The 19194-nt window shown below is 46.4% G+C and overlaps 1 protein-coding gene across 3 annotated transcripts in view; it reads right to left on the reverse strand.

The window, feature by feature from the left end:
• Nucleotides 1-19194, reverse strand: part of LOC119396200 (protein kinase C-binding protein 1) — a 41285-nt gene that overhangs the window by 16443 nt on the left and 5648 nt on the right. For all 3 annotated transcript variants that reach the window (XM_049416993.1, XM_037663301.2, XM_049416992.1), the window contains exons 5-12: nucleotides 17787-17879; nucleotides 17594-17681; nucleotides 14526-14656; nucleotides 10642-10701; nucleotides 6783-6838; nucleotides 5717-5966; nucleotides 3653-3713; nucleotides 1120-1565 (exon numbers count right to left, since the gene is read on the reverse strand). In XM_049416993.1, coding sequence (XP_049272950.1) covers nucleotides 1120-1565; nucleotides 3653-3713; nucleotides 5717-5966; nucleotides 6783-6838; nucleotides 10642-10701; nucleotides 14526-14656; nucleotides 17594-17681; nucleotides 17787-17879 — 1185 coding nt within the window. The remainder of the gene's footprint in view (nucleotides 1-1119; nucleotides 1566-3652; nucleotides 3714-5716; nucleotides 5967-6782; nucleotides 6839-10641; nucleotides 10702-14525; nucleotides 14657-17593; nucleotides 17682-17786; nucleotides 17880-19194) is intronic.

Raw genomic sequence — 19194 nt, forward strand, 5'->3', positions numbered from 1 at the left:
GCACCGAATTCTGCTGTCATACGACAATGGGAAAAAGTATGAAATCGATCTGCTGGGTGCAATCAATCTGATGGCCGAAGCCTGGCGCCAACTACGCCCGCTGGCGATTGCTAACTGCTTCGCACATGCAGGGTTTTCTCGCGCCCCCGAATCGATCGAAGAAGACATTGGCGCAGAATTCAGCGGCTGTGATGAGCTGTGCAATGAAGTGCGCAAGGCAACTGGCTGCGTGAACGATACTGAAGACGGCGAGATGGCCTTTGAGAAGTATGCGCTCTACGAGGCGGACGTCCCCGTTACCGGAATGCTGTCGGACGCCGATATCGTTGAGATGGCCGTGAACGACGCAGAAGACCATGCAGACGAGGAAGAGCCCCGAGAAGTGCCTACGACGACAGAAACACGTAACGTGCTGCGCTTGCTCCGCAACAAGGTCGAATGCAGCGGTGGCGACCAACAACTCATGCGATGTGTTGAGCAACTGGAGAACGCCTTTCTGGGACCGAACGCGAACGCGAAACAGGCGAGCATCACGCAGTTTTTTGGTCCTCGGTAATAAATTTTTTTTTTCGCTCTGAATTCTTGTGCTTTACTACGGTTGCCGTCTCGTGCAGTGGAGCTTTTCCTGGCAGCACTGGCTTTTCTTTTACAGTGACCTGGGCAAACATTTTCGGCGTTTTGCTTAACTCGAAATACCGCTTATCTCGAAATTTTCCCTGGATTTTACGGCTTCGAGTTAACGAGGGATTACTGTATTGTTGTGGAGAAGCAGACTTGTATTCTTGTAAATCTAAGTCATAAGAACTAATACTAAATGTTCTCTTCAAGAAGAGGGCCTGAAAGCGAAACTTTTTTTTTGACGATGTCACCTGGGCAGCTGATTCAGCAATAACAAAATTAAAGCCAGCCAAAGTGGAACACAAGAGAGAACACAGTCACCTGTCCATGAAATGGTCAGATGGCTCAGATGGCATTCTTTAGGCCTAATTAACTTGTATTCAATAGGACTGGCGTTCGTATAAGCATGGTCTCGACAGGAGTCATCAGTGACGGCTGCTGAGACCTTTTGCCTTTGACTCGACCACGCAACAACCACAACGATCGGCGCCACACACTCACCGGCGTAGAAACACTGCCGTCGGTGCTGATGGAGCGCTCGATCTTCTTCACTGCACTGTTCAAGATTTCGAATTTGCGATTGAGCTTCTTCGGAATGTCTTCCATGTCCTCTTTGGAGACTTTCATTTGCAGTTCTCCAGGCAGCTCGGAACTGACCTCGAAGATCCCCTGTGGCGCACCATCAGGAAGCGGCGGTAGTGCCCCCTTCTCTTCTTTCAACAGAGACGCCTCCTTCTTGCATGTTGGCAGCGGCGTGATGAGCTCGATCTCCTTCTTGAAATCCGCTCTCGTGGGAGTTGAACTCGCCGAACTGGTCATGGACTTGTACTTTGACGAGTTTGGCGTGCCACTCAGCGAGTCCCTCGTCGAACCAGCAGTGGACTTGTCCTTCAACGAGCTGCTCGTGTCGCTCTGCGCGTCCTTCTCAAGCGGATCCAATGATGGAGCTGAAAGGAGAGGTAGTCTTACATTTTCCTGAAGCTACTACGTTTTACATAGTTACGTAACCTCATAATCCTGTTTCAAAACTTTGTGAAATGCTCAAGCACGCGAGTCATCTCACAACTAAAATGATCAAAGCGGCATCATATGACACGTGGCTAACATGATTTTTGATGGAACGGCTTTCAGATAAAATGAACCTTTTTCACAGGATTAGTATCAGCCATATTAATGTGCATCTACTGCATGCTGCAGCAGAGGCTGAAGGGCAAGAAAAAAAGTGCGCATAACATGAAGTCAGCCAATGTCTTGCAATGTTTTCGTTATCAACACTGGCAATGTTTCAGCGAGCGCCAGTTTTAGTAAACATTCGTGCCAGTGGGATGAACAATCTGCTCACAAGTGTCAGTCTTAAGACGGGTTCTGTATGTGGCCAGCCCATCCAGGTAAAGTGTCACACTGGTCTGAGCCAATCTTGAGACCAAAACAAAAAGTGGTTTGGGCCCCGTGGGCCCCAATCTTGCCCCGTGAAATGGGGAGGGAATGAAATCTTCACTCAAGCAGAGCCTCCCCAAAGGTGCGCAATGCAAAAGCAGGAATGCAGCTCAATGACAGGTCTGCTACAGCATAGACCGCTTATAACGTAAGTCGCCGGAGTCGCGAATATCCGCACTATAAGCGGTACCGCACTATAACCAAAACAACATTTTTGAAAGGTTGCACGTGTACAAAACATGACCAACAGGCAGGCGCACGATTCCGACTATCGCGGCATGCGACTGGGGCGTAAGTTTGCATCTGCTTACATTTGAAAATGTTGAACTGTTAGCGTCCGCGGACCTGCGGTGCCGACATAACGAACGCGGAAAAAATGCGCCGTCACGGGAAGTCGCCGCGGTAACACACTGTGCGTCCGCGATGTCGAAAACGGTGGCGACCACAAACCACCACTCGAGTGTTTCACACGCACGCCCGCGTTTTCGTAAAAGATGTAAGTCACCCCTTCTAAATGCAACAATTGCAAAATGTTTCATTGACTCGGCACCAAACCGCAACTTCTGTAGTCCGCGGCCGCCGACATGGCAGCTAGCGCTCGTTAGGCCTAGCGTGCGCGTTGCAACTTGGCATGCCACCGAGAGAAGCTTGCCCTAGGCAACACGGAGATCGGGAGTAGAAGAGATCGCACTCGCGAGCTAAACCGAGGGCATCACGCGTGAAACGAAGTTTCGGTTCGCGATCGGGAGAACAGCCGCGGCAACTATCCTGAAAAAGTCTCTCAAGCTTGTAAGTCCGCCTGTTGGTGGCAAAGGCGAAAGCTCAATCGCGTCTCAAAGCATTGTTACTTGCGGGGGAATCGAGGTTGCACGCGCAATATCTGCGCTCTACGACGAAGCAACGACGAAGCGCGCATGTCAAGCGGCCGAAAGGGGCAAAAGCTTCTCCGTCGGCCGCGCAACCGCTCCCCCTCCTCACACCACGCACCTGCGCCAGACTGCTGTCCCCCACAGCCATCCTTTTTTTTTCTCCCCCCGCTCCTTGTTCGTTTGTTCCGCGTCCCCTCCTCCTTTGTAATGCCGTCGCCGCTCTCTCCCCCGCCGGCGCATCTCCGCTGAGAAGCACGCTCACACCCTCGCATCTCTGAGAATGTTCCGGCAGCCGCATTATAACCGGTCTTTCATCTCGGGGGTCTGCACAATAAGCGGTATGCGTATACATGGAGTTCTATGGGAGAGTAAACGGGAGTCTGAAAAAACCGCATTATAGCCGGTACTGCACTGTAAGCGGTTACGTTATAAGTGGTCTGAGCTGTACTACTTGAGTCATATCCTTCAGTGGCCATCTGCCTCTTTATGACTTGCTCAAGTTGCCCTGCGACTTTTGCCAATATGTTTTCCAATGAATGTTACACTTTCCAGCAATAGCACCACACATTGCTTTGAAGGGCTGTCAGAAACAATATGACACAAAACACAAGAATGCACAAAGCCAGGTACAGCAGTTTTAACATCATGAAATGACACACTATCAAATTGCAGGAGTCTTCAACACACAGTGCTCAGAATGGGCACTACTACACAAATGATGTCCTCACCTGAACTAAGCTCACTGTCCTCTGCCATTTTCGGAGACTTGCTTGATGTTTCACTCTCCTTCTGGAATGACAATAAAAAAAACAACACCAAATGTCAACAGGGCCATCACTGTATTCCAATCAACAAAGTGACGACACACCAAGGCACACTAAAACTACGAAGAAAAGTTCTAGCAACAAAGATTGTAAAGCTACCGCCTCCCCCTTTTCTAATTCAAGCTGCGTGAGTGCATGTGTATTCCCTTTTGTAGGCTTAAGATTTTCACAGATCAGCATATGGTGAGAGGTGTTTCAAGCATGCACACACTCGCGCACACAAAAATTCTTGCTCAGAAAACAAATGTGCTGTTGAGCAATGCTTCTCTAAAAACAAAGCAATAGGCTAGGTTTAGCTCAGATTGTGCCATGTATGACATGACAGCGGAGCCCTTGCATGCTACACAAGTACATGATTGATGATGCAATTAATACCAAAAGTGTGTAGCTAGTGTGGTTACGAAGATATAAGAGATAATAGTACTCCATGTTTTCATTACATGCAGTTTAAAACAGTTAGCATAGGGGGTCTATGCGAACTGTAGTGAAACTTGTCTCACGTTATGCCATATTTTCTCGCTTATAACCCACACCAAAAAACAAAAAAGTGTGCTTAATTAAACGTGGGGGTGTGGGTTATATGTGAGAAAATACGGTAATTTACACAAGACCCTTGTTTATAGTGAAGGCTTGCATCTAAAAGAACCTGGTGTTGGGCTATTCGGTAGCTCGCCTTGGTAAAAGAATAAAAGCACAGTTTGGTGTGCACGTAAACACACACACACACACACACACACACACACACACACACACACACACACACACACACACGCACGCACGCACACACGCACACACACACACACACACACACACACACACACACACACACACACACACAACGCATGCAACTATGGCCATGGGAGTGCCTGCGAGTCTTTTGAGTGATTGTGTGTGTGTGGATGTTTGCATGCGTGCAAGTACGTGTGTGGGCCAAATTGCATACAAATTAGTTTATCAAGAGGTCAGCCATGATAGCTAAGTTTTGTGGGGATTGAGGCTTGCCCGTCGCCATTGCGTGGAGTTTTCGCCTATTTCTGCCATCTTCACGTCTGATCATATGATGCTCCCCTCCTCCGCAGTCTTACGGCGCTGGGTGAGCGGGGGTGTGACTTTAACCTCCCTTTCCCCGGCGCCGGACCTCGACAGTGGCGCTGCACTCGAGTCTCACGAGACGTTTCGCGCGGTGGGTGGGGTCAGACTCTCTCTGGACCTCGTAGGGTAAGTACGTGTTTTCTCTCCCGTCCGTCGGCTCCTCTTTTTGGGCTCACTCAGACGAAGTTCGCTAACGGTGCCTTGCGCCAGCGGCGAGCGCTTACCTTACGTTGCCCTTTCCGAACGCTAGGCCGACGAGCAGTGCGGTGCATTCGTGCGTGGTCACACTACACTGAAACCGTACCTATCGAAGCCAACGCGAGCGGAATTTGCCCTCACTCGAGCGATCGGGCCCTGTGGTCGCCAATCATGAGAGTATGCAGCATAGTCGTGAGGGACCGTTTTTTTCCCTCAGCGGCGTGTCGCCGTGAGCCCTTTGCCCACGGAGATGCGCTAGCGGCACCCTGTGTGTTGTACTTTCGCCCGTGGAGTGGTGAAGCTTGTTTTGCTTCTCCCACCGCCTTTGGGAGCGGATGTTGTATGGCGTTTGTGGTGTTGCCGCAGGCAATAAAGTGTTGTAGATCTCGAGAGCAGTACTGTGTACTTGCCGTGCTGCGCTCGGCGCCTTTGTTTGCGCTCGAACGTATGCGTGCAGCGGCGCGCTAGTTCACACGATGCGACGGCAAACGCGGCCCTGTGGCTTGCTAAGTCCGAACCCACGCTAGTGGCCGTACTCCTGTGACATACGTGCACACTACAGTTTAGAAGGGCCAGCAGTAAAATGCATCCCCCCCAGCTTCAGGCAATGCGCGTAAGCTTCTCCATAACACCGTCGCAACAAGCACATTACACACAAGAGGAATGGAGAGTACATGCCTCCTTCTGTTGATCCTCCTGCTGCTGCTGCTGTTTCATTGGCGGGGGCGATGCCTGAGAGCACTGAAAATCTTCAGCTGTCAGTGGCGTCCGGAGCGCGCTGTAGCGATACTCGCCAAACTTCTCGCGGTACTTCCGGACGTAGATTTCCAGCTCCTCAACGGCATTGTGGAGGCCCTTCTTGCGATTCTTGATGTCCGTCGGGGACTCCTTGGAGAGCAGAAAGCACTGGGCCATGGGGACCCAAGCCCTGCAAGTTGCAAAAGTGTCTTCTATGATGCATGCGTAGACAGAGGCCTATGCATAGCTCCACGTTCAGTCTTAAACCTGCCGGAATGTGCAAAATTCTCGAGTTAAAAATTCAGCAACGCTAGCATACAAAGGTGAAGAGAAGGACATAATGATATGGGCACTGTGTTGCTGTGATGGTACGACGTTCACGTCGTGTCCTTTCTTCTGCCGTTGTCTGCTAGACTAGCCAACTTTCCAACATTAATCCAAACCATACAGAAAGAGCCATGTGCATGGACTGTGGCGAAATGAGCGTCGTGGCTCTAGGCATTGGCGTTACGGCGTGTCAGCATTTTTAACGGTGGCACAATGCAAAGAAGTGCCATCGCCCCTGATCGCACACGGTTGTTTCGCTCAAAGCACGGTAGAGAGCACTGCAATATGGTAGTGCATGAGCACAGCCACATGGCTTTATTTCATTTTGCGGGCATTCTTTACACACTAGAAAAAAATCGTCACACAACACATACGTTGTCATAAAAAAGAGGATCAGTCGTTTTGGGATGCCCTCTACACACTTGGCCTAAAGTGAATATTAGGAATTTTGCATAAGCTACATTAACTGATAAATTAAGTGTAATATAAAAAACACTTTTATGAGTGCCATGCAACATCAAACCATATGGCGTTAGTTTTGTTCAGTTGCGGTTCCCACCTTTTTTTGAATCTTAGGTAGTTGTTACGTGAAACAGCCTGTATATTGGATGTAAAAGCAGTCTTGGTTCTATCGGTATTCTTACACAAATCTAGCAGGCATCCAAGAGTGAGCACTCACCTATCATGGGCACCGAAAAACCTGGCATCCACATTGCCATCTTGGAGGCGCATTGCCTGAAATGAATAGACCGACAATCTATTTCCAAGAATGATTACCATGGGGCAATGTTAGAAGAACTATTGGCACCTAGAAGAATGCACTTGAACCTGGTTATAACAAAACCAGGGATGAGACGGCTGAAATTGAATAGGGAGCAGTTTTCGGAGCAGCAAAATTTCGATCTTGGAGAAGAAGAACCTTGATTTGTAGCAGTTAGCGGAATTTAATATGTCATCTTAGGAGCTTGAAAAAACAAATTTGTAGCAACTTGGGGGGACAAGTACATATATTTTAATCGGCTTAGAATACACATAGCATGAAAACAGCCTTTAGAAAAAAAGTTTTTTTTTTAACAGATTATCACTAGGTGTGAACTACACTACCTTTATACATACCATGCAACCTATCTAGCCCGAGTAACAAACAACATAAGAAACAATAGAAAAAAGGTTCTGGAAACTAAGTTCACTTCATAAACATTTGAAAAAAAAAAAGAAGCATCACACTTCTAAAAAAAAATGTGACTGCACAAGAATGGGCCTTTTCCGGGTACGTAGTCTGCACATGTGCGCTGGTGTTGACGAGGCATGCACCGCGATTTTTGGTGGCCAAAATACGACAGATGCCGACCAAGCGACATCTAGTGTCACAAACTTGTAAATGTTTCCCCCCAAAAAAGGCGCAAATGTGGGATCCCGAGATTGTCTACCGGTGCACGCAGACAACTTTGGAGGCCAAGGGCCACCAGTTTCAATTTCGGCGATCTCCACTGGAGGTGCTGTTTGGACCCGGAAAAGGGCCATTGTTACATAGCAGTAGGCCTTTGCCTAAGATCAGTGATATGATTTAGCAGGTTACTGCTCTGGATTTTTGTATGTGTGCTTATTTAGCTTTTCAAGCTTCCCCAGAGCTTCCTGTAGGTCAGTGTTACTCTTTGTCAGGAGAACATCACAACAAGCACCTTCAGCTATCTGCTTGGCTGCGCGGCTGACATAGCATCAAGTGTACTGCACGCTTTTATAAGGCGACAACAAAAGTGAACTGCATCGCCATTCGCTGCCACCTTGTGCGGGGCGTGCGGCCTTCAAGAGTGCGGCGCAGGTGCCAAGAAACCTCGCCACACTGACTATCTCGTCAAACGCGTGCGTATGGTACTGCAAGCATATAACGCCGTTGTAAGCGTACTGCACGCTTTTATTAGGGGACGACACAAACGCGCTTCTCATCAGTCCACTGCCGCCTTCTCGTGTAAAACCACTAGAGCATCGCGGAGATGGGTCGAATGCCGGAAGCTAGTTGTTAAAATAAAGCACAATGAACGGGACAAAAAAGGTGAGATGGATGGTTTTCGCCGCGTTGATGCAAGGTACTCGCCTCACACATGCCACACCCATGCACAGTATGGGGCATAACGTACGAACACTCCCACGTCCAGAGAGGAGGCGCTGTCATGGCAAATGTGGGTGTAGAGCGCATAGGTGACCACCCGCAGAAGCGTTGACACGAAAACCGCAGCGACCAGAGGAACACGATACACACAACAGAGATCCTGACAGTAGTGCCAGAACACACAGTCAAGCGAGTAGAACGAGCACGCTCGGAAACAGCAGCCCATTTTTGGGGGGTCACACATATTTACAAGAACCCAGAGACTATGGCGGCACAATAGGAACCTTCATTAGAAAGGTGCACAGAAACGCGCTTGGGCACGTCTACGTGTTCTGCAAACGCCTCATTTTCTTGGTATCCCGGCGCTGCTTGGAATACCATGTCAACTCGGCCTTTTTCCCCCACTGAAGCTGACATGGGGATAAATATTCTTGCTTTTAGGGCTGTTTTAGAGCAGTTAGGTGCTATTTTTGCTATCTTTATGGTTTTGGAGCAGCCTGGCGCAAGAAAAATGAATCGTATCAAAAACGTGCAATATGCGCAGCTGTCTCACCCCTACAAAACTTGGAGGGCGCTTGAGCTTCACCTTCAAGAGTAGAACGCGATAGCGTAATTGGGGCCCGTTCGTATCGCCTTCAACCGTGATGCAAGGAAAGGAACGTTTGTGCGCGTAACATTGGCCGTTTCAAACTATCCCAGAATGCCTACTGGATGTACAGTTGCTAAGTGCCCACTACGGCATAATTCTTCCTTTTGCAAATTGGCAAAGTACCCACTTCGTGTGCGTAAGGGGCCACGTGCAACTGCACACTTTATAAACCATTCATTCGCGCAGTTCATATGTTCCGATGCCTAGTGCAATTCTACGATTCTGCCATGCAATATTACATGCGTTAAGGAGACTCCTCCTCCTAAATGACATTTTTATTGTGTTTTCTAACGAAGCTGTTTCAAGCACTGGCATTGCTCTGTGGTAGAACACCAGCTTGACACACAGAAGGCTTGAGTTCAATTCTCACCTGGACCGAACATTTTTATTATTTATTTATTGGCATCTATCTCGAATTTTCACTCACAGACAGCGCCGATTTTTCGCTCACAACCAACGACACCAACTGGAATTTCTGTGCTTTAAAAGACAGGATATGTGTATGACAATATATAATGGACATGACAAAGTAAGTGAATTTCCCTCTGAAGTTTTGACAGAGCTACGTGTTTTCAAAACCATGTTTTAACAACGTAAAACTGTCCTGTCAATGGATGTATAAGAAACTTAAATTTGCCTCCGAAACACGAAGAATTCCTGCGCTTTGCATAAAGTACATTACTTTAAGCAGTGTTCGGCACTTGTCCAGCGAGGTGCTTCAGAACACCCATGTTGCACATGGAAAATGTAGACAAACAACACTGGCACTGACTAATGCAGTAGTTTACTGAATTCCTCCACAGTCATAGTACATCTCTCTCTCTTCCTACGGCATGCCAGCTGCTGGTGCAGTTAGTATGGCCTCGTCTGAACTAGGTATCGTCTGGGCGTGTGATCTTGGAAGCCATGCCATACTGCACAGTGCGACACCATTACAGAGATGAGCGCAATTATAGGCTGCTGCTGACCAGCAGCATCTAGCCAGAGGTGCTGACCTCTGCATGATGCATTGAGAAGGACTAGTGTATCCACTTCTCTCATCGCTCCATTCCGTGAGCCCTGGTACAATTAGGCATCGCGTCCAATGGCAAGCCAGGCTGGTGCGACGTAGGAAGCATTAATGGCCTCCTCATACACACAGTGAATCAACCTCGATCAGCACCATAGTCGGCATGCCGTACTGAATGCTGTGAGCAGTTCTTTATAACCACATTGTTATTTTACTGGTCTCGTAGTAAAATTAACAAGTCAAGCACAAAGCAATAGCCTAGGACCTTATAAAGGAATGGATGGCGGCTGTTATAAAAGCAGCCCTATCCCAATGGGCGCCCAGAAGCTGTGTGGTGCCCATATGGAAGGATCCATCAGTGTTTTAATAAAATTTCTTCGCATAAATCGCTGTGCAGTGATGCTGTGACCCACAGAGCCACCTCCTTTACATGAATTGTGCACCCCATTAGGCATATATGCAGTAAAGAACTATAATAAATATAAAAAAGTTAGGCTCCTCTTTCAACTTCATTATGAAGCTAGAGTGTACAGCCACTTCAGTTAAAGACAGAAGCCGAACTTTCTGAATTTATTTGCCAATGAGAGTTTTTGGTTCATACTGTAAATAACTGCTGTCAAGAAAAGAAATCTTACGTAGGGCTATCCACATACTTTCAAATGGAAGTCACGTCCACCGTCACAACATACCCAAACAAAAATGGACATTTTTTGTATCATTCATAATCTCACACAAGGTCAGACGAAATACTAGCTACATGTGGTATGTACCTTCGCAGGCCAATAGGGAAATCCTTTCAATTTCGCCCAAACCAGGAGGTGAGGTTTTCTCTGAAAAAGAGGAAAAAGATTAAGTACTGTTTCCAATAGTTAATGTGATAAGCCATAGTTTTGTTGCAAGTTTCCCTTGATAAAATTTATATGTACAATCGGGTAGCACCTATGATTGGGTAATGAGACATCATGCAGGTACAATCTGTCTGCACAGATAAGTGGTTTAAAGTGCATTTGGTATGCTGTATAAAAACTCATATTATCTCACACATCACAAGAGAGTGACAGGGGGGGGAGGGGGGGCTTACAAGGTGGATGCCCAAATGATAACCCCTGCCCTTCCTCCAAAGTTTAATTGGAAATCACTAGCACATATTTGTTTTATGCACTGAGAAGTCAGAAGCCTCGTATGCAGATGAACTAGTTAAGCTTGCAAGCACATAGCCTGCGAAGACCTCAACAGGGGCAGAAGCGAGTGACATCACAGCACCCCTTTCTTTTTTTAACCTTTAAAGATACTGTCTTCATAGGCTGCCTCCACTTAAGTGCACCCTGTAAAGGGTATGACGTGTGATTTATAACCCACATATACAGCAAGAAGAGCAAAAGAACTAAACAAAGAAATGTGAAAGAAGTAAAGGTTATACGCTTCCACTCTCACTTGTTCCCACCTTATGGTCTCTTAAAATTCACTTCCGGTTTATACTTCCTACTAGGGGTGTGCGAATATTCGAAATTTCGAATATTTTTCGAATAGTGTTTGCTATTCGATTCGATTCGCACTGAAATTTTACTATTCGAACTATTCGAACTTCCCAAAGACAAATGCAGTCAACGTCCGGTTGAAAGTGACCCCTTCAGATTTTCAATATGCTTCACCTCATTACACTCTCGTATTGCGGTAAAGCTGCCTTTCAAGCTCCGTTACGGTCGAACTTAGCCAAGAGACAGTCAACGTCTGATTGGAAGTGGTCCCTAGATTTTCAATATGCTTCACCTCCTCACACCCCCGTATCGCGGCAAAGCTGCCTTTCAAGGTCCGTTACGGTCGAACTTAGCCAAGAGACAGTCAACGTCCGTTTGGAAGTGGTTCCTAGATTTTCAATATGCTTCACCTCATCACACCCCCGTATTGCGGCAAAGCTGTCTTTCAAGCTCCGCCACGGTCGCAAATGTATTAACTCAAGAAAACGCTAATTCCAATATGGAGATGAAAGATGTGGCAGAGTTGGGGGCTCAATTAATGCTGTTTTGGACCTGAAATTTGGGCAGGATGTCCAAAAAATCGGACACCGAAGCTTTTTAGCATCCAAAATTTCAGATGTTCTTATATATTGACGTCTACGAGGCAGATTTGGAACTCCGGACTTGAAGGGAGCACACCCTTGTCCGCCGCATCAGTTGGGCTTCCACAGAAGTTGAAAGAGGAGGAGAGGCTGAGGAAATGGCATCTTTGCCTATCATGTGTAAAGTGTTGTCGGCAACACTTTGGTTGCGCAAAATCCTGTACATAAATACAATTTGGCCTCTACATTGCCTCATTGTTGATAAGAAAACTATGAAACACCACCCCACCAGCGCTTCATCAACCTAGCGAAAAGAAACACTCTCATGCTGCTATCTCACAAGAACATACTTAGGGATTCTCTGCAACTTTTTCTGTAATTTCACTTCGAATTATTCGAAAAATTTTTGAGAAATATTCGAAAATTATTCGAAATTATTCGATTCGATTCGCACTCAATCTTTATTATTCGAATTCGCTTCGCACTCAGAATTTTGCTATTCGCACAGCTCTACTTCCTACCTCTTAATTTACTTCGGTTTTAACTTCCAGCCTCCAAATTCGAAAAACAACACGTTCACTTAATGATGTCTGATTTCAGTCTCGACCCAATGATATAACTGTCTGTCAGTTTTTCAGGTGGAAGGTTTCCGAGTCCCCAGCTCCAAAAATTTTGCAAGCAGCCTTCTCCAGCGTCTGGAGTTACCGTGACGTATTCTGTGGCCAATTGTTAATGGGGAGAGGCAGCACTCATACCAAGGAGTGTGCACAGACTGTGGCCTAAATCTCCCAAGCTCCCTCGTTATGTTGCTACACATTATGTTGTGAGTGATTGCTCTATCTACAATGCATCTTGCTACAACCATCCACAGTGAGTGTCCCCTACACTTTCCAGGAACATTTGGATTATAAAGATGAAGATAAGAAATAGAAGAACAGCACAGGCGTAAGCAGCATAGTCAAATCCCACTACAACAAAATTTCTGCCTTAATGAAGAATTTTCTATTTGTCAGCTGTCCATAAACACAATACTAAATAGCTTTCGTCACAACAAGTAATTTTCCTGGGTATTTACACTTCATAAAACTTCACACAAGCAGAAGTGGTAGGGGAGGGTTGCAACATTGCTACGAAATTTCGATGACAAGCCAATAATTTCAAGAGGCCTCATGACTTCCTTTGTTGTGCAGCTGCATTGCAAGACTCGTGCCTTCATCTAAGACGCACACATCCTGATTGGCACTTACTATTTCCCGCCATGAATTTTCCCGAACAAACGTGTTTCCGTCGGACCCTGGATATCATTGCACATCCTGATTAATTTTTCTCCGCTGAGCTGGTCGGCAACAGCGCATTCATCCATCACGATGCAACCGCCACATTTAGATTACGAGAGTGGGCTGTGGTAGTATAGCTTTTTATACTCAAGAACATGGGTTACTTTTGTGACAATGCGCGCACGTTTTGCCGAGTCACAGCAAAACTATTGCTTCTCGTCACTATTGTTGCAATCACAGAAAACGACCATGCTACTCTCAAGGCATGTGCCAACATACACAATCCAATCGAAACATTTTCATGCAACTGCTGCAGGTGAAACCACAGTCATATTGATGCAACCATGGATGGTGACATGAAATTATGCACGCAGCCAACATGCACCAAGTCAAAGTGACACTACTTGCCGCAACCAGTGCGGGCAAATACGAGGTTGCCATCGATAATGCAACCACACGACTCCGAAAGCACATGTTTGGCCAACATGTACCAAGGAAAAGTGCAAATACCGTTTGCCACAACTATCATGGACAAAAATGCGGTCGCTCTGGATGGTGACTTCAATTCCCCATAACAATGCATGCAGCCAACAATCACCGAGTCATAATGCTACTGCTTGCCGCAAATGGCGCAAACAAAACCAATCATAATTAACACTGTTGTGGATAACAGTCCAAAGTGACAACATCGTTCTCAAGGCATGCGTGTGGCCATTGCCCACTAAGTCAAAATAGACCTACTGTTTACCGCAGCTGCTGTAAACAAAAGTGCAATCACTATCACTGGATAACGCTGCTCCGCAGGCACGTGGGCAGTGCAGCGGTAGATAAAAGGCAATAAAACCCAAAAAGGAATGAAGCGTTTCAGCTTTCCTGTCTTTTGATGATGATTCTGGCTGGTAGGGGCACTTTGCTTCGGTTGGCCTGTAGCACAGCTTTTGCATCACACATTTCAGGTGCTTCACGCTCGGCACGCTCCAAGAGTCGTTGTAATAACTTGGGGTGCGGTCAAATAACTCAGAATCAGCGAGGGTTCAGCGCCGGTACATAATGCACACGCTTGCCGAGACCAGAGGATGAGTCAGATTTATCAAAATTTTCTGAACGTGTGTGGTCTATACACAAATTTTCAGTCACAAAATTTTGTGACAACAGATTTTCGTGCACATCCATCATTTCATTGTGGTGAGATTTGACTGCTTCACTGACACAGTGCACTGAAATAGGTGCTCAGTCTAAATCACTTTTTTTTTTTTTGCAGATCTGTTTAAGCTATGGCGTCCTTTCCATTATGATGCAAACAAACAGAAACACTTACACACGGTTCTGTGAACCACGACTCTTGAGTATTGGCATTCCTGTAGCAGTCTGGGCAGACCTCAATGTCTTCCATCTCCTGCTTACACACCTTCATCAGCACCTTGGCACTCATGGAAAGCTTATGGGTATCTGGAAAAGCTTTGTGTGAGTGTGTAGCAATGTCCCAAGCTAAATAATTTTGACATTTCGATAAATTTGCAGGGGAACATTCTCCCAGGCTCACTAGGCATGAGCATCACTACACGTTTTTTTACGCATCTGGTGTGGCTGGTCTTTGATGGATAGCAAGCTGATTTGGATTGTCTAATGTTTTTTATTTACACTTAAACCTTAATTCGGAGGTGTCAGTATTATGCTGCAACAACTAACAAGAACTTATCATTAGGGGTGTGCGAATATTCGAAATTTCGAATATTTTTCGAATAGTGTTTGCTATTCGATTCGATTCGCACTGAAATTTTACTATTCGAACTATTCGAACTTCCCAAAGACAAATGCAGTCAACGTCCAGTTGAAAGTGACCCCTTCAGATTTTCAATATGCTTCACCTCATTACACACTCGTATTGCGGCAAAGCTGCCTTTCAAGCTCCGTTACGGTCGAACTTAGCCAAGAGACAAAGTCCGGTTGGAAGTGGTCCCTAGATTTTCAATATGCTCCACCTCATCACACCCCCGTATTGCGGCAAAACTGCCTTTCAAGCTCCGTTACGGTCGAACTTAGCCAAGAGACATTCAACGTCCGTTTGGAAGTGGTCCCTAGATTTTTCAATATGTTTCACCTCATCACACCCCTGTATTGCGGCAAAGCTGCCTTTCAAACTTCCCTACGGTCGCAAATGTATTAACTCAAGAAAACGCTGGTTCCAATATGGAGATGAAAGATTTGGCAGAGTTGGGGGCTCAATTAATGCTGTTTTGGACCTGAAATTTGGGCACGAAGTCCAAAAAATCGGATGCCAAAGCTTTTTAGCATCCAAAATTTCAGATGTTCTTATATATTGACGTCTACGAGGCAGATTTGGAACTCCGGACTTGAAGGGAGCACACCCTTGTCTGCCACACCAGTTGGCCTTCCACAGAAGTTGAGAGAGGAGGAGAGGCTGAGGAAATACATACTTACGGATTCTCTGCAACTTTTCCTGTTTTTCACTTCGAATTATTCGAAAAATGTTTGAGAAATATTCGAAAATTATTCGAAATTATTCGATTCGATTCGCACTCAATCTTTATTATTCGAATTCGCTTCGCACCCAAAATTTTGCTATTCGCACAGCTCTACTTATCATCTCTCTCTACACACAAGACAGAAGAAAAACCTTGAATTCTCAGCCTTTATGTGCCAAAACCACGATATATCTATACAGTAGAAGCTCGTTATAACGAAGCGGGATATAACGAAGCAATCGTAATTCCCCTTGAAATTCCCATAGAAGCCCATGTATTTAAAACCTCGTTTTAACGAAGCTAAAATTTCCTCGCAATGGATATAACGAACCTTTTTTTTTTCCCCACCGAGCATTTACTGACCATTTTGGTAGCCGGCAAGTCAGTGTCTTATAGCGCGCGACGGTTTACGTCCCATAACGGATGCGGTAATTCAAAACTCGTGTGTGGAGCCGCCTGCCAACACGCGCGAGCGTGCGCGTCTGCCTGCCTCCCCTTCCATTGAAACTCGTGGACCCACCCGCGCACGTCACCCGCCCTCCCCTCTCCCGCGGTACTCGTGGACCCGCCCGCTCTCCTGTTGCGCGCGCGGACGGCGATGCCAGCGACGCAGCGATGGCGGCGAGTCGGCGACCGCGCTAACTGCGCTGCGCGGGCGCGGGCCTTTTTGCTTGTCGTTCGCTGAGTGTGCAACAGAACAGCGTCTCTCTCGGTTCCCGCCGCTAGACAGGAGATGGATGACGGCAACGGCAAACGAAAGCGCAAAACGATTACAATCGAGCAGAAGGCGGCTATGTTGAAAGCCGGTGAGTCCGGCGTCAAGAAGAAAAAAGTTGCCTAAGATTTCAGTGTAGCGTTGAGCATGGTACCGCAAGCGTGTAATCGACCGAATTCTACTCAATATGAGCATGAAGCGCGAGACTACAATCGACCTCTACATGGCGATCGAGAGGCTACAGGCTGCTTGGATGTCTGTAACAGCAAGCACGATCGCCAACTGCTTCCGGCATGCCTCATTTGGCGTCAACAGCGGCGATGACAGCGAAGATATCGGTGCTGCGGTGCTGCCGCTAATGAGGGTGCCGCGGGTGACCAAGACCTGGCGTCGTGGGACGCTCTCGTTGACGCCGGAGTTGTGCCCGACTGCGACACTTTCTGCACGTACGTCTGTGCCGATGTTGACGCGGTGACAACCGAAGAGCTGACAGAGGCTGAAATTGTGCGCGCGGTGACAGGGGTGGTGAATGACGACAGTGACGAATGTGTCGACGACAGCCCGGAGTTGGTGAACCCGATGTTCCGACGTCCGCGCAAGCGCTGGATGCGGCAGACCTGCTGCGCCGTTTCTTCGGCGCTCACGATGACGGCGAGGACGGACTCGACATAGCGGCAGCGGCCGAAAAAGCCATCATCCGTCTGAGGAAGACACGGCAGCTGGTGTGCCGAGTTTGGCGTGAATAAAGTAGCAGATCTTTGCTGTTTCTTTTTTTTTTCTTTTGCTAGTTTTTCTCCGTGCGACGGCCGTTTTTCGTTTGCGTGGCGGGCTGCTGTGGGATTTGGTGGTCAGTACATCCTCTCTTGCGTGCTAATTGTCGGTAGAAATGGATATTGGCTATAACGAACTAATGGTTATAACGAAGTAATTACGACTCCCCCTTCAACTTCGTTATAACGAGGTTTTACTGTAATTGCAAAGCATACCATAATGGGGGACTATGACTATGACAATTTTTAACAGCTGGGGTTCTTTAACATACACTTAAATCTTGTATTGTGCCCCCATTGAAGTGCGGCCACTGTGGCCGGGAATTGAATTCACATCCTCAATCTTAGCAGCGCCTACAAAGCTGCAATGGTGGGAAGAGGGTGCGAAGATAAACCACAAAATCTGCCAACTTACATCCGTTAAATATAATACAGTTGTGATAAATCCATCGGGCGTCGCTGAGGAAGGCCTCTGTACAGCCATAGTGTTTCCACCTCACATTCTGCAAGTGTACAAGAATCACACTTAAAAAATATGAAAAAAAAAAGAAAGGAAAGAGAGCACTGTATGTAGAGAATATTGCTATGAGTGTAGCAGCTGAACTCACCTTTTCAAGTATGCTCAGGTCAAATGGGTGACTGACATAATCCGTGTATGCGGTGTACGTCTTTGTGCAGACAGGCTTTAAGAATGCTTCGTGCTGCAACAGGAACAACACAAAGCTGAAATGCTGGAACCTTGGAAACCATGGATTGCAGTGAGAGGTTAGGCTTGCAGGTCAATGCAGTCATAAATCAACTGATGCAAGATACTCTCAGAGTCACACAATAGGAGGACAGGGTACTTTTAAAGACTTTGGTGCAACAGAAAGGCTCTAAACTTTCGACGCTTGCCTGAGATTACTTAGTATTATTTCCCAGGGACAAACCCTCCTTCGTCACTATGCTAAACTGTTTAAAAGATACTGTATGCACCAGTGCAGCTCCTTGAGAGAGGCTATAATATATGTCACTTCGTTAATCTTACTAAAGCTGCCTGAAACCATCGAAATATCTCAAAACAGCTGCGTGTATTGCACAATTCTGTAGTCTCCCTGCTTGACTTCCTGAAAACGACAACAGCAAACTCCTGGCATCAAAATATGACATGTGAATGCTGAGGATCTCTGACTGGTTGCTATTGATGAAGACATACCCTTCAGACAATTATCAGTATCTATTTGCCTTAATACTTAATGTTCTGCGAAAAGGAAATGCAACCAGTATGTGCCTTGACTAAAGCCCCTTTCATACATTTGAAAAAGCTCCATCCTTAGAGCTTATGTGGCCCCTGTACGCAATCCAAGTCAAATACACAATAAGCTCTTTCTGCACATACTATTCTCGCGGAATGTAAATGCATAAATTTAGTAAAACTTGTTGCAGGACTAGCGTAACTTTAGGCCTAGCCAATGTGAGCGCACACACACCTTTCTCCCATCCGCACATTTTCTTACACCAGTGTAGCTTTGACGCTTACACTCAGATCAGCATTCATAATGCCTTAGTAAGATGATATGTAGTTGGCATGACACTGCACATTCACATTGCATTCTCCTTAAATATTTTCCTGTCCAATTTCATATGCATGCCCCAAATTTAAAAGTCTTAGTGTTTTGCTCAAATGACTGCTTAAGTTTTGCTTTCACTTCTTGAAATATCTGGCAGATATTTAAGCTTACTGTGACGGATCGATTAGAACAAAGCTAGCGAAATAGTCTTGGTAGTGATTTTGATCTTTCCCCCTGCAATGGCACAACAAATACAGCCAATATTTATAACTTCGAAAAGCCACTATGCTCAATTCAATTCTGGCATCATAGAAATTGCCCTTCTTACAAATTAATTCATCTACGTATTAGAATGCCTATGAATTAAAACGCGTCACCTTCAGCCTAAGTAATATGTACACATACTTTCATTTCCACCCTCTTCCGGTCATGTCCCATTGGTTTTATTTCATTTCATAGACACACA

Source organism: Rhipicephalus sanguineus, chromosome 6, assembly GCF_013339695.2.
Source record: "Rhipicephalus sanguineus isolate Rsan-2018 chromosome 6, BIME_Rsan_1.4, whole genome shotgun sequence".
Lineage (NCBI taxonomy): Eukaryota > Metazoa > Arthropoda > Arachnida > Ixodida > Ixodidae > Rhipicephalus > Rhipicephalus sanguineus.